Source organism: Poecile atricapillus, chromosome 9 (genome assembly GCF_030490865.1).
Source record: "Poecile atricapillus isolate bPoeAtr1 chromosome 9, bPoeAtr1.hap1, whole genome shotgun sequence".
Taxonomy (NCBI): domain Eukaryota; kingdom Metazoa; phylum Chordata; class Aves; order Passeriformes; family Paridae; genus Poecile; species Poecile atricapillus.
The window spans coordinates 23,915,643-23,931,436 of NC_081257.1; the positions used below are offsets into that span (position 1 = coordinate 23,915,643).

The window sequence follows — 15,794 nt, forward strand, 5'->3', positions numbered from 1 at the left end:
TCAAAGCCAGGCTGGACACCACAGTGAAAGATCCTTTCTCTGAGCAGCCTCATACACTGCAAGGCTGGATCTTCAAAATCCATTTACCAGCATCCTCCTGTTTCCACACAGGTGCCCACTGAGCACTGGCTGTGAAGTGGGAAGTGCAGCCTCAGACCCCTTCAGACATGGCATGCCATAGGTTGAGAAAAATAAACACCCTGAATATGCCCCAAAGTGGCAGCCTCCCTGTCCACATAGAAGGCAAACATTGACACAAAGTAAGTTTTTTCCCTGATTTAGCTGAACATTATTTCCAAGGACAGGTCAGCCCAAGGAACAAACACAGTGGAATTACAGATGCCCACAAACTGTAAAGGTTTCTGTGGATGCAAAGCAGGTGCTGGCTCTCACAGCCTGCAGTCACACCAGCTCTCCTGGCAACAGATAGAGGAGGGAGAAACAAGGAGCAACCATTTCAATTTAAGTGTTGAGCCTTAGGTTGAAATTTAAGTTCAAAAATGAGGGGAGGTAAAAGAAAACCAAACACAAAGAAATAATTCTGCTGGATGGATGAAATACTTCACATCCCGTCCTGGCTGAGGACTGACATACAACGGGAGAACACTCAGAACACTGAATACATGTCCTTGTTTGTAAGCTGGCTGAGTTTGTCCTGTGCTTCCAAACCAGACACACTATCCACAGACATGAGCAGGAAAAGCAGAAGGATACATTAAATATAAATCTCAAAAACCAGTTCAGAGCAAAATGCAAACAGGAGGAACATTTTGAGATAGAACTGGACTAGCCAACATATACCAAATATCTCCATTTCTGCAGGACTGGAGAACAGGAAAAGGGATGGTATCCATATCAAATCAGCCAACACAAACCCGACCTTGCAGTTTAATTTCTAGGTCAGCTCTATAAACTAGAGGAAACTGGCCATAAAAATACCGCATGAAATTTATTCTGCAGTCAGGCTGAAATTTCAAGATAAGCCCTGATTATGAGCATTCTCCTGCTGGAGAGGCAGGTGCCCTGTGGCTCACCCTGCTTCCTCACTACAGTCCCCAGCTGGCCCTGATGAAAACAAAGCCACTGAGCCTACCCTCTGCTGGGACTCTGTGCTCTTACTACACTCCTCACCTTCAATGAACAGTCCTGGTCCACCTGACTGTGTGATTCTCAGAAGTCTCTGATGTTCCTTTTTAATTTGGTTATCATTAATAATTCTGTATCATTAGCAGATTTTGTCATCTTACTATTCAGGCTTTTTCCAAATAATTTATTAGGAAATGCATTGGAACTCTCCTTCCCTTTTTTCCTGTCTTTTAACTAATCATTAATCCACAAAACAACCCCTCTCTACTCTTCAACAGCTCTTCAAGAATTTCAGCTGAGGCTCCTTTCCAGCGAGGGCCCTGCACCAGGTCATGACATGAACTCGGGCTCCTGGAAATACCTGCACCAAATTTCTGAGGCGTGATTCTTCCCTTCAGGAGGCCACACTGACTCCTTTTGTAACTGCCTCCTAGCTGTCCTGCTCTTGAGCAACGTTCCACCCAACAAACTTGTTCTGACCTGTTCTCTGAAGTCCCCCAAAGAGTCTTCAAAAGAAGTCATCACATTTCTGCCTCTCATTTCTCTGGCACTGACACTTTGAGCACCAGGTCACACCTCACACTCTAGACCTGACAGGTCTAGATCTCAGTTTCTTTAAAACTCCAGGAAACACTGCCTGGGAAGAGTTTTAGTGAGGGTCCCTTGCAAGATCTGCTCTGCAACATTTACAGTTCTATTTTAGACTCGAATGCCAGGATGGACACTCATGAAGCAAGGCTGCCCTGGCTGTTACCTTTTTGAAGAGCCTGATGACATCCTCGCTGATCTGGGACAGCCGGACGATGACATTGTTCATGAAGATGTCGTTCAGGGTGGCGTGGTCTCGGCTCTCCCGCCGGGTCTGCGTCAGAACCAGGTACCAGCAGTTCACAGGGGAAAGGAGGTGCTGATCTTTCCTACAGAATTGTGGGGGAAAAAACGCAAAAAAGGTCAGGTGAACACATCAAAAAGGCACACATTTTCAAATGAATGCTGCCAGCACATTGCCTCCCTCCCCTGCACACGGTCACTGGATTTGGGGCATGATCTGTCCCAGCTGTACCAGCACTGCCACGCAGGGATGTCCAGTGGCACACAAGCACCCATACCACACCGGGCCCCCAGCCAGCCCCTGCCCAAATGGAGTGTTCTGGAAGATGGCACAGGAGAACAGACATCCCTGGAAAGGGAGAGAGTTTTGCTCATTCTTTCCACTCCCACTACAAACAGGGCTGTGACTCCACTGCAGAAGGGCCCTTTGCCACCCAATACACTCTGCTGGGTTTAGTCCACTAAAAAGCGCTCATGGAAGGGTTCTGCATCCAACATTACCAGTGCACAACATGAACACACTCAGGTATGCTGGAGGGGACAGCCTGAAGACTGCAGACACCTCTGCACACACACACAGACAGAAAACTGATGAGTGTGGAGCTGGAGCCACCGCGAGCCACGGCACCGCAGCGATTGCCAGAGCCAGGGCTGGGCACAGCCCGCTGCACGTGGCTGCATGGGGACAAAGGAGATGAAGGGACTGGGAATCTTGAGAGTGTCACAGCCTCACCAGAATAATGACACACATGAGCAGCTGGGGAAGTGGTGCAGATGAGCCTGGTAGGGGCAGGTACAGAGCAGTCTAGAAATAAAAAATGTATTAAGGGAGTCTCCAGGCATGGAACGGACAGCGAGGACCCAGCAGGAGCAAGCACTGAAATCAAAGTGACCCCATTAACACCAACACCAGCACTTGTGCCCAGGTCTTTTGGAACACTGGAAATCACTGTCACCTGTGGACACTGCACAGCAGCAGCTTCTAGAACTGCAAGCAATGGAGAGCCCTAATAATGCTGTGAGCTAATGGGTGAAGCCAGACACCCCTGAACCTTTGTGGGTTCCATCTCTGAACCAGAGCTCCTTACTGGCCAATTTCTTCAACTCCTTGGTGCACACTGCAGCATCCAGCACCACACAACCAACACACAACAGTCAGATGCCAAAAGGACAGAGAGGATCTGAACAGCAACTCAGCAGCAGCAGAGCCTGGCGTAAGACAGCAGTAAAGCCTCACACTGGAGAGACCGAGTAAACAGATTAAATGGGATTTAGTAATATGGAATAAATAGGATTTAGTAATGTAACAGCAGAAATCACTGCTCTTGCAGCTGAAACAGGAAAAAAAATCACCAGGGGTTAGAGGAAGAAATAGACTGTAAAGAGCCTGGGGCTGGTGAGGAGAAGGGCAGCAAGCAGGCAAAGCCCAGGCTCTGTGTGAAAGGCACTGAACAGCAGCTGCAGTCTTTGGCCACTGAACTGAACTGAACGACAGGAGCTTCATCTGGAACAAAGGGCACAATTCCAGCTGGGAGACTTTCACAGATACTGCTGGCAGAAGAGACAGGGACAAGCACTGGGGGCCGGGGAGGAGAAGGTGAAGAGCTCGGGCTGAGGTGCTGCAAGGAGAGCAGCCAGGACCAGCACCTGGTTCTGGGCCACCGGTGGTGCCACATGGCCCTGGGGCACAGCCTGTGCCAGGCACAGGGCACACATCCCAACGGGCACAGGGCACACATCCCAACGGGCACAGGGCACACATCCCAACGGGCACAGGGCACACATCCACTGGGCACAGGGCACACATCCACTGGGCACAGGGCACACATCCCAACAGGCACAGGGCACACATCCCAACAGACACAGGGCACACATCCACTGGGCACAGGGCACACATCCCAACAGACACAGGGCACACAACCCAACGGGCACAGGGCACACATCCACTGGGCACAGGGCACACATCCCAACAGACACAGGGCACACATCCCAACGGGCACAGGGCACACATCCACTGGGCACAGGGCACACATCCCAACAGACACAGGGCACACATCCCAACAGACACAGGGCACACATCCCAACAGGCACAGGGCACACATCCACTGGGCACAGGGCACACATCCCAACAGACACAGGGCACACAACCCAACAGGCACAGGGCACACATCCACTGGGCACAGGGCACACATCCCAACAGGCACAGGGCACACATCCCAACAGACACAGGGGACACATCCACTGGGCACAGGGCACACATCCCAACAGGCACAGGGCACACATCCACTGGGCACAGGGCACACATCCCAACAGACACAGGGCACACATCCCAACGGGCACAGGGCACACATCCCAACAGGCACAGGGCACACATCCCAACAGGCACAGGGCACACATCCACTGGGCACAGGGCACACATCCCAACGGGCACAGGGCACACATCCCAATGGGCACAGGGCACACATCCCAACAGGCACAGGGCACACATCCCAACAGACACAGGGGACACATCCCACTGGGCACAGGGCACACATCCACTGGGCACAGGGCACACATCCAATGGGCACAGGGCACACATCCAATGGGCACAGGGCACACATCCAATGGGCACAGGGCACACATCCACTGGGCACAGGGCACACATCCCAATGGGCACAGGGCACACATCCCAATGGGCACAGGGCACACATCCACTGGGCACAGGGCACACATCCCAACAGGCACAGGGCACACATCCACTGGGCACAGGGCACACATCCCAACAGGCACAGGGCACACATCCCAACAGGCACAGGGCACACATCCCACAGGGCACAGGGCACACAACCCAACAGACACAGGGCACACATCCACTGGGCACAGGGCACACATCCCAACAGGCACAGGGCACACATCCCAACAGGCACAGGGCACACATCCCAACGGGCACAGGGCACACATCCCAACAGACACAGGGCACACATCCCAACGGGCACAGGGCACACATCCCAACGGGCACAGGGCACACATCCACTGGGCACAGGGCACACATCCCAACGGGCACAGGGCACACATCCACTGGGCACAGGGCACACATCCCAACAGGCACAGGGCACACATCCCAACGGGCACAGGGCACACATCCCAACGGGCACAGGGCACACATCCCAACAGACACAGGGCACACATCCCAACGGGCACAGGGCACACATCCCAACGGGCACAGGGCACACATCCCAACGGGCACAGGGCACACATCCCAAAGGGCACAGGGCACACATCCCAACGGGCACAGGGCACACATCCCAACAGGCACAGGGCACACATCCACTGGGCACAGGGCACACATCCCAACAGACACAGGGCACACATCCCAACAGGCACAGGGCACACATCCCAACAGACACAGGGCACACATCCACTGGGCACAGGGCACACATCCCAACGGGCACAGGGCACACATCCACTGGGCACAGGGCACACATCCACTGGGCACAGGGCACACATCCCAACAGACACAGGGCACACATCCCAACGGGCACAGGGCACACATCCCAACGGGCACAGGGCACACATCCCAACAGACACAGGGCACACATCCACTGGGCACAGGGCACACATCCCAACGGGCACAGGGCACACATCCACTGGGCACAGGGCACACATCCACTGGGCACAGGGCACACATCCCAACAGACACAGGGCACACATCCCAACGGGCACAGGGCACACATCCCAACAGGCACAGGGCACACATCCCAACAGACACAGGGCACACATCCCAACAGGCACAGGGCACACATCCCAATGGGCACAGGGCACACATCCCAACGGGCACAGGGCACACATCCCAACAGGCACAGGGCACACATCCCAACAGACACAGGGCACACATCCCAACAGACACAGGGCACACATCCCAACAGGCACAGGGGACACATCCCACTGGGCACAGGGCACACATCCACTGGGCACAGGGCACACATCCCAACAGGCACAGGGCACACATCCCAACAGGCACAGGGCACACATCCACTGGGCACAGGGCACACATCCCAACGGGCACAGGGCACACATCCCAACAGACACAGGGCACACATCCCAACAGGCACAGGGCACACATCCACTGGGCACAGGGCACACATCCCAATGGGCACAGGGCACACATCCACTGGGCACAGGGCACACATCCCAACGAGCACAGGGCACACATCCCACTGGGCACAGGGCACACATCCCAACAGGCACAGGGCACACATCCACTGGGCACAGGGCACACATCCCAACGGGCACAGGGCACACATCCCAACGGGCACAGGGCACACATCCCAACAGGCACAGGGCACACATCCCAACAGGCACAGGGCACACATCCCAACAGGCACAGGGCACACATCCACTGGGCACAGGGCACACATCCCAACAGGCACAGGGCACACATCCCAACGGGCACAGGGCACACATCCCAACAGGCACAGGGCACACATCCCAACAGGCACAGGGCACACATCCCAACAGGCACAGGGCACACATCCCAACAGGCACAGGGCACACATCCACTGGGCACAGGGCACACATCCCAATGGGCACAGGGCACACATCCCAATGGGCACAGGGCACACATCCCAACAGGCACAGGGCACACATCCCAACAGGCACAGGGCACACATCCCAACAGGCACAGGGCACACATCCCAACAGGCACAGGGCACACATCCCAACGGGCACAGGGCACACATCCCAACGGGCACAGGGCACACATCCCAACGGGCACAGGGCACACATCCCAACGGGCACAGGGCACACATCCCAACGGGCACAGGGCACACATCCCAACGGGCACAGGGCACACATCCCAACGGGCACAGGGCACACATCCCAACGGGCACAGGGCACACATCCCAACAGACACAGGGCACACATCCCAACAGGCACAGGGCACACATCCCACAGGGCACAGCTCTGGCACCACTCGTGCTGCCCAGTGAGATCCCCTGACACTCCAGGAGAGCTGGCTGTGGCAAGGGACACAACAAGAGCAGCAGCTGCTGACACCCAGCAGGAGCAGCAAGCGTCACCCCGCAGAGCCCAGCCGGGCACCTCTGGGCTGGCACATGCACAGGGAGCAGGAGCAGCCCCCAGCTGCAATGGGCAGTGGCCTCCATGGAGCCAGCAGAATGGCACAAGCCATATCCTCACCACAGAGCAGTCACCTCCAAACTGAAACTCTGAGTCAAGTTTGGTTTTGTTTCTATTTTTTTCAGATATTTTCTGTTTTAGCCAAGCTCACAAGTGTGGTTAAACTGAAAAGAAGCTGCTTTTCAAAACACGTTTACATATTCATGGATTTCACAATTGCATCACTGGTTTGGTTCTCACACAATCCCAAGATTCAGTTCATATTTCCTACTTCAAAGCTTTGTTTCACAATATTTCCACTAAGGATCTGCCTCCCTCCAACACCGTACAGCTAAGCACAGAAAAACCACATACTTTATTGCAAATAAACTGCAGTAAACTCCATTTCCAGAAACTGCTTCCAAGCCTGAGCCTGCCAGTGAGCCTGCATGAAACATGCAGCACCTGGACAGCTGATGAATGGGCTACACACAGAAACCAGGGCTACAGACCAGGCCCACCACTATTTGCACAATCAAGTCATGGCTGAATTCAAGACCCTTCCAAAAATGAAGGGGTTTGACTCCTTCCTAGTCCCCAGTTCCTATTGTTATTGTGTTGCTCCAGAAGTGCGTGGTAGGTGTAATTCACACAGCACAGGTCAGCGATGCTGGGGTGGAAGTCTTGCAGAGAAAGATGTCCCGTTTCTTCCGTGAGCCCCACGCAGGGATGACACAGAGGAGATCACCGCTGACATGATGGACTTCACTCCACTGCACAGCTCCAAACCAACCTCCAGTGCTCACAGCAACCTCTGCCCATCATTCTTCTCCAGCCTGCCCCTGGGAACACCCACTTACTTGAACTGGTGCTCTCTGGAGCTGCGGATCTTGGAGGAGAAGCGCTCAGCCAGCTTCTCCAGGCTCCGGGAGTACTCCAGCTCGATCTCGGCCTTCCTGCGGAAGAACTCCTGCAGGTCCTGCAGCAGCTGCAGGCGCGACTCCGACTGCTGCTCCAGGCATTTGAACTGCTCCACCAGCTGCGTTCGGATTTCTGCAGGCACACAGCACAGGAGAAAAAACAAAAGACATCAGCTACAGACACTGGCCAGGAAGGTTGTCCTTCCTTGTCCCAGAGCAAACAGCACAGCTCTGCTGGAGCTCCCTCCAAGCCCTGGGGTGAATTCAGGGCTCAAAAAGGCTGAAGAATCTGCTTCCCAAAGGGAGCAGACAGTGCCATTGACCAGCCTCACATCAAACCTTATTATTTGTCAAAACAGTCTTACAACACCGAGACCAACCTCAGAGCTTTCAACTGCCTTTTGAAACCAGAAAACAGTACTTCTATCTATCTGGTACTACCTGAAATCACACCCTATTTTCATATAAACTAATGTATTATTTCTTGATAAATGCCCACATGGATACCTCTAGGATGGCCAGCAGTGACCTTAAGGAAGCTGGCACTGCCATGCACCCTTTTCTCACCCCATCCCCCTGCACTGTTGGCTTTACCTACAAATCCAACCCAGCTGTGCCTCAAAGGCTTATAAAGTCTTTCACACCCTCCAAATCCCAGCTCAAAAACACCAAAGGTTTCATCTGTTCCAGGTTTATTTGCTTTCCCCTAAGGACCTTCAGACCCCAGGACAGACACACTGTGCTCAGCAGTGCCTGGAGGTGCCTGTGGCGTGTGGGGATGGGCTCCTTGGGCAGCTGGTGTCTCCTACAGCACCTGGGTCCCCACTGCATCCTGCAGGGAACAGGCACTGCAGGAACAACAGACAGAGCTGCTCTCCAGTGCTCACCCTGCCTGGCACTGCTGGAACCCAGCACCTGGCAGCAAATCCCCCACACAGCTCTGACCCTGCACAGCTCTGACCCCACACAGCTCTGACCCCACACAGCTCTGACCCTGCACAGCTCTGACCCCACACAGCTCTGACACAGCTCTGACCCTGCACAGCTCTGGCACAGCTCTGACCCTGCACAGCTCTGACCCTGCACAGCTCTGACCCTGCACAGCTCTGACCCTGCACAGCTCTGACCCTGCACAGCTCTGACCCTGCACAGCTCTGACCCCACACAGCTCTGACACAGCTCTGACCCTGCACAGCTCTGACCCTGCACAGCTCTGACCCTGCACAGCTCTGACACAGCTCTGACCCAGCACTGACCCTGCACAGCTCTGACCCTGCACAGCTCTGACACAGCTCTGACCCTGCACAGCTCTGACCCTGCACAGCTCTGACCCCACACAGCTCTGACCCCGCACAGCTCTGACCCCGCACAGCTCTGACCCCGCACAGCTCTGACCCCGCACAGCTCTGACCCCGCACAGCTCTGACCCTGCACAGCTCTGACCCTGCACAGCTCTGACCCCGCACAGCTCTGACCCCGCACAGCTCTGACACAGCTCTGACCCCACACAGCTCTGACCCCACACAGCTCTGACCCCACACAGCTCTGATCCAGCTCTGACCCTGCACAGCTCTGACCCCGCACAGCTCTGACCCTGCACAGCTCTGACCCTGCACAGCTCTGACCCTGCACAGCTCTGACCCTGCACAGCTCTGACACAGCTCTGACCCTGCACAGCTCTGACCCTGCACAGCTCTGACCCTGCACAGCTCTGACCCCGCACAGCTCTGACCCTGCACAGCTCTGACCCCGCACAGCTCTGACACAGCTCTGACCCTGCACAGCTCTGACCCTGCACAGCTCTGACCCTGCACAGCTCTGACCCCGCACAGCTCTGACCCCGCACAGCTCTGACACAGCTCTGACCCTGCACAGCTCTGACCCCGCACAGCTCTGATCCAGCTCTGACCCTGCACAGCTCTGACCCTGCACAGCTCTGACCCCGCACAGCTCTGACACAGCTCTGACCCTGCACAGCTCTGACCCCACACAGCTCTGACACAGCTCTGACCCTGCACAGCTCTGACCCCACACAGCTCTGACACAGCTCTGACCCTGCACAGCTCTGACACAGCTCTGACCCTGCACAGCTCTGACCCTGCACAGCTCTGACCCTGCACAGCTCTGACCCTGCACAGCTCTGACCCCACACAGCTCTGACACAGCTCTGATCCAGCTCTGACCCCACACAGCTCTGACCCCACAGGACTGGCAGGCAGTGGGGACGGGAGCGCTGCTCACGGGCACAGCCAGGCACTTTCCCTGTGTGCAAGAGAAGAACACAGCACCTGTGGCACAGAAAGTGCTGGAAATGCAGCTCCCCAGCCCTGCCCATCCCCGGGCAGGGTTTCTGCAGCTCTGTCAAGTGCACTTGGCCAGGCTGCCTGTGCAGGAGCCTCTCGCTCTCCTTGGAGCAGCAGCTGAGCTCTGCCCAGAGGGACAGGGAGCCCCACAGGAGAGCAGAGCTGAAAGGAGAGGAAAAATGAGACTAGACAGTAGGAAAATCTATTCAAACTGAGAACAATTGGGCTGAGCTGGCTGCGGGGGGCAGCTGCATGGCAGAGGGACAGAGGAGCTGGAATGGCAGGGTCAGCTGATGGAACGGGTCCATGAGCTGGCTCCCTGTTCCCAGAGCCCTCGGGCAGAGGGGAGAGCTGCCCCCAGCTCCCCACCAGCACACAGCCCCTGGCAGAGGGCAGCTGGGCACAGCACAGGTGAGGCAGCTCCTGCCTGCATGTGCTCACCTTGAGAGCCTCCACTTTGTTCCCCTCATGACAATGCCCAGACCAGCCATGGCACTTGTGGCCTTTGCAGTCTTACCTACAGGAACAGCCTCTTTAATGTCCCTAACAGCTGTATAAACAATCTGTAACACACGAGATTCCTCTGCCTTTCCCTAAGGTTTGTAAGTAGGTCTATTTTTCTCACTTTGCTCACCTGACACTGGCAAGAAGCCGAGGCCCCTGGCAGAGGAGGAAGGTGAGGCAGAGCAGAGATGCTCAGCACAGCTGCTGCTTCTGCCCAGACAGGGCACTCTGGGCATCTGCTGCACACAGACATTCACACACTAGCCCTCACTCACAGCAAGCTGTGGAAATTCCAAAATGCAGGACAATCCCACTCCACAGAGAATGCTAGAGATACCTTTAAATGTTAAATTCTCTGCTAAAAGAATGCAGGAAAGGAAACTAAATTGCAAATGAGGTCTCACAACAACTAATATCAATGCCTCAGTCTTTACTCTCTCTGTTCCCGGTTTGCTGGAGTCCAGCTCTCTCTCTCCCTGGAACACTTTGACCTTTGTCAACAGAAGTTTTTCCTGTGCCTGTAACGTGTTGATTTGACACTTCTAAACTTCCTAGCAGGAGTTCAGCCAGGTCAGTGTCAGCCCAGCACGTGGAGGCACAGGACAGGCTCAGCAGCACAGGGAGCTGCCAGCCATGACCCTAAAGCCACCACACCAACAGTGACCTCAGGGGCTGCTGCTGCACGGGAAGGGTTTGTGTAGAAAACAAACTGAAAAGCTGCTGGCACCATCAGTGCCACGACAGATGTGGCAGCAGAGAGAAAGAAGGACATCACCCAGTGCTCCAAGGGTCCCTGGGAGTCAGCGCTCCTGGGGACAGCTCTGACAGCTCCTGCTTGCAGCCATGCTACATCCATCCTGTCCATCGTGGAGGGATCCACAGGCCTGCAATTCCTACCTTCAACTGCCAACTACAGTTTCCACGTTAGATAATCCTCTCTTCAGCACCCAACCCCAAAACTTTACCTTTGGCTCCTTAACCGGCATGAGCCACCACGGAAGCCAACCCCAGCAGAAGGACAGCCGGATATCCTGCAGAGTTCATGGGTAGGCAGCACACGTGAGTTCAGGGTGGGATGTCAGATAACCCCAGTTCTACACAGGCAAACACTGGTGAAAAGCAGGCAGTGGAAAACCCTGGATAATTAAGACCTGCAAAGGCTGGAGCCTGAAGTGACACGTGAGAGGCCATGAGAGCCAGGCAGGCTCCAGCACAGGGGAGCCTGGAGCCGTGAGGATTGGTGATGCTGCAGCCAGCAGAGCTGGCAGGGAGCCCTGCACAGCCCTGCCCCAGCAGCTGCAGACCGGAGCCAGGCCCTGCAAGCAAGCATCTCCTCCTCCTCCTCCTCCTCCTCCTCCTCCAGGAGAGGTGCTTTTGGCACAACACCCCTCCCCAGCCCCGCCAGGCCAGAGCCACGCTCTGGCTGCTCAGACAGGGACAGACAAAAGCAGAGGTTTCTCTAGCAACGGGCTGGGATGAAAGCTGTGGCGGGGAGCAGGACAAAGCCCTGCTGCCAAGTCCCCAGCACAGAGCTCCGGGTGCAGCCCACCCACCCCCCGGCTGGGCCGGGGTGGCTGCTCCACGATGCTGAATTATCTGAATTATCCATCCAGGAGAACAGTGTTGTCACGGATCCTCCCGCCGGGCAGCCTGAGACAGCCGCTCCTCTAACATATGCTTCACCCCACTGATTTGTGACAAGTGAGAAAATATGCTTGGCAACAAAAGCCATTATTTTCTCACAACTGGGATTAGACCCAATAGCTCATTGCAAATATAGCACAGCAAGCTGGACTCATGAAGGATCCAATTCTTATACAAATACAGAATACACTAACAAGGCCATTTGACTCTCAACTGTTTTTATATCCCCTTCAGAGTATCCATGTGCTGCCTTCCCTAAAAGTCCAGCCCTCTTCATAACAGAAAAACCTCAGATGTATTTTCTAGTGCTTTGTCATCCCATGTTTCACCAGCGCTCACCATTTCCCTTGGGAGAACTCTCAGGCACACACAGAGCTAAGCAACTCGAGCCTGGATCCATGATGAAATATCAGCCAGCTGTTCCTCCAGGAAAACCCCAGCTATGGCCAGGTGCTGGGACACAGCCCCGAGAGCAGCAGGAACCTCAGCGTGATGCCAAGGAGCCAGCTCAGTCCCCACAGACAGGACACTGCCAGGGCAGAGCTTTGGGAACCCACACTGCCAGGGCAGAGCTTTGGGAACCCACACTGCCAGGACAGTTTTGGGAGCCCACACTGCCAGGGCAGAGCTTTGGGAGCCCACACTGCCAGGGCAGAGCTTTGACAGCCCACACTGCCAGGGCAGAGCTTTGGGAGCTCACACTGCCAGGACAGTTTTGACAGCCCACACTGCCAGGGCAGAGCTTTGGGAACCCACACTGCCAGGGCAGAGCTTTGGGAGCCCACACTGCCAGGGCAGTTTTGGGAGCCCACACTGCCAGGGCAGAGCTTTGGGAGCCCACACTGCCAGGGCAGAGCTTTGGGAGCCCACACTGCCAGGGCAGAGCTTTGGGAGCCCACACTGCCAGGGCAGAGCTTTGGGAACCCACACTGCCAGGGCAGAGCTTTGGGAACCCACACTGGCAGGGCAGAGCTTTGGGAGCCCACACTGCCAGGGCAGAGCTTTGGGAGCCCACACTGCCAGGACAGTTTTGGGAACCCACACTGCCAGGGCAGAGCTTTGGGAACCCACACTGCCAGGGCAGTTTTGACAGCCCACACTGCCAGGGCAGTTTTGGGAGCCCACACTGCCAGGGCAGAGCTTTGGGAGCCCACACTGCCAGGGCAGTTTTGACAGCCCACACTGCCAGGGCAGTTTTGACAGCCCACACTGGCAGGGCAGAGCTTTGACAGCCCACACTGCCAGGACAGTTTTGACAGCCCATGTGTGCCCATGGGATGCTCCTGCTGCCAGCACCCCTGGCACTGTTCCCTGCACAGCGAGCTCCCCACGCCGACACGGGGCTGGGAGCAGCAGCCGAGGGGTGCTGGGGATGGGGCTGCCAGAGGACCATCCACCCTCCTGCTGAGGGCTGCATCCACGAGAGGCTTTGGCAGCTCCCAGCAGTGACACTGCTGAGCTTGGACAGCCAAGGAGCTGCAGGGCCCACGGTCTGGAGCAGCCACAGACAGAAATGCCAGGGGCACATCCATCCCGAGGGGACCTGCAGGGAAAGCAAACAGCCCAAAGCAAGCCAACAAGCTTCCCCTCTCCTTCCTTCCGTGTGGTTAGTAACATCACTGCAGAGACAAAGACACGAGATATGGCCCCTGGTAAAACAAAGAACAAGACAAGCCTTTTATCTGAAATAAGACATTCCTGGTTAAAAAAAAAAAATAAAAGAGAGAGAGAAAGGAAAACATTTCTCCAGTATGAAAACAACTCCCATGGTACTGGCATTTCTCAGGTTTTTTTCATGTGTGTCTGTAATCCCCAGCCCATGCCAGAGCAGCAGCACTCAGCCCCAGTTCTCCCTCATACCCACACCAAGCCCCCACAGTGCTGGGCTGTGAGGCAGCATCTTCATCTGCAGCTATTCAGAAGGAAAGTGAAAGTGTAAAAAAATTGTATCTTGAAGTGACTTCTTTTCCCCTGGGAAACCCCTGCCCTGGAACAGCCCCTCATTCAATGCAAAGGGCAAAGGAAGATGAGAACAGCTCCTCGCTGTCCAAGAACAAATACCACAGCTGATACGGCAACAATGAAACCTTGAAATGATTAATAATCTTAGCAAGCACAAGAACAAGGTGGCAGAAGCACAGCAACAGCAGATCCCACACGCTGCTCCCCACACGGGCCCCTTCCCTCTCCTGCCCTTGCACAGGATGCTGGCCACTGCTGCTGCCAAGGCAGTGCCATTTGTCATAAATTATGATACTCCAAACCCACAGGAGTTACTGACAGCACATTTCCCTTAAAAACTGTCTCTGAATGCAGATCTGAAAGCGGCCAGCCTGGCTCCTGAGGAGGCAACAGGGAACAACTGGTGTTTGAGTGAAGCAGAGCACTCAGTTCCCTTCCACAGGCAGCACTGCCTGTGCTCCTGGGACACAAGGAACCAAAAACCAACCAAAGGAATCCAAACAGTGTTTATTGTCAACTTCAGATGAGCCTCAAGGCCAAACTTCCCACAGATCAAGAGTGAGAACAGATATAATGGTGTGTTGCAATTATGTCCAATTTAAGAACAGAAACAGCACTTCAAACCACACATTGTGTGTGCCAGATGGGAAGAGAGAGCTGGCCAGACCAGGCAGCAATGCCAAGCACAGCTTCCCTGGCTCTGGGAAGAGCTGGCAGCTGCCTCTCCAGGTGCTCTCAGCATGCAACCCAATGCTACCCAGGGATGCCATGGTCCTTGCTCTCTGAGACTACGGGGAAAGCAAACCTGCTTGCAGAAGAAATCCCCACTTGGCATGGGAGCTGCTTTGTTTCACTCTGCACCGCTCACAGGAATGAGCCAGATTGACCCAAAGTGGTTCTTTTCCCTGCCCCTCTCTGTGAAGAGAGGCACGGGCAGAGCTGGAGCCTGGTAGCAGGTACTGACCCACATCCTTGTCAGATGCTGGAGACGGGGCTGGATCCTCACTGTGCAGCTGTGGCTGCACTAGACACTGGCACTAGACAAGCTTTGGGGGTTAAATTTAGGCAGCAGAAGTGCAGATTTTCATGTTTTCTCCTGCCTGGCACAGAGCCCAGCTGGCAGTGCCCACCCTGGATGTGTCTCCATGGCCCCTGCCTGCCGGGCTGGGGCACAGGAGCCGGGCAAGCACAGCACAGCTCCACACTGTGTCCTCCTCCAGGGAGCACAAGGCTCCAGGGCCACTCCAGCTCTTTGCTTTGCTCACTGCTTGCCTGCTCTGGCTGCAGGTTCAGGGCAGCAGAGAGAGCCATGGGCTGGCAGTGACACTGCACAGGGACACCCACACCAGCCCCAGAGCGCCTGCAGCATCCTCCTGCTCCTTTTCCCACAGCCCCCGGCTCCTCCCCGTTTCCTTGGGAACAGAGACTTGTCCACTTGTAATTCACA

General features: G+C 55.4%; 1 protein-coding gene across 4 annotated transcripts in view; it reads right to left on the reverse strand.

Annotated features, from left to right (window-relative positions):
- SRGAP3 (SLIT-ROBO Rho GTPase activating protein 3) overlaps window positions 1-15,794 on the reverse strand; it is an 80,215-nt gene that overhangs the window by 36,349 nt on the left and 28,072 nt on the right. For all 4 annotated transcript variants that reach the window (XR_009278315.1, XM_058845418.1, XM_058845417.1 and 1 more), the window contains exons 2-3: window positions 7,875-8,067; window positions 1,841-2,003 (exon numbers count right to left, since the gene is read on the reverse strand). Coding sequence is in view for 3 of the 4 variants with exons in the window: in XM_058845418.1 (XP_058701401.1) it covers window positions 1,841-2,003; window positions 7,875-8,067 (356 nt within the window). In the remaining variant the exon portion in view is untranslated. The remainder of the gene's footprint in view (window positions 1-1,840; window positions 2,004-7,874; window positions 8,068-15,794) is intronic.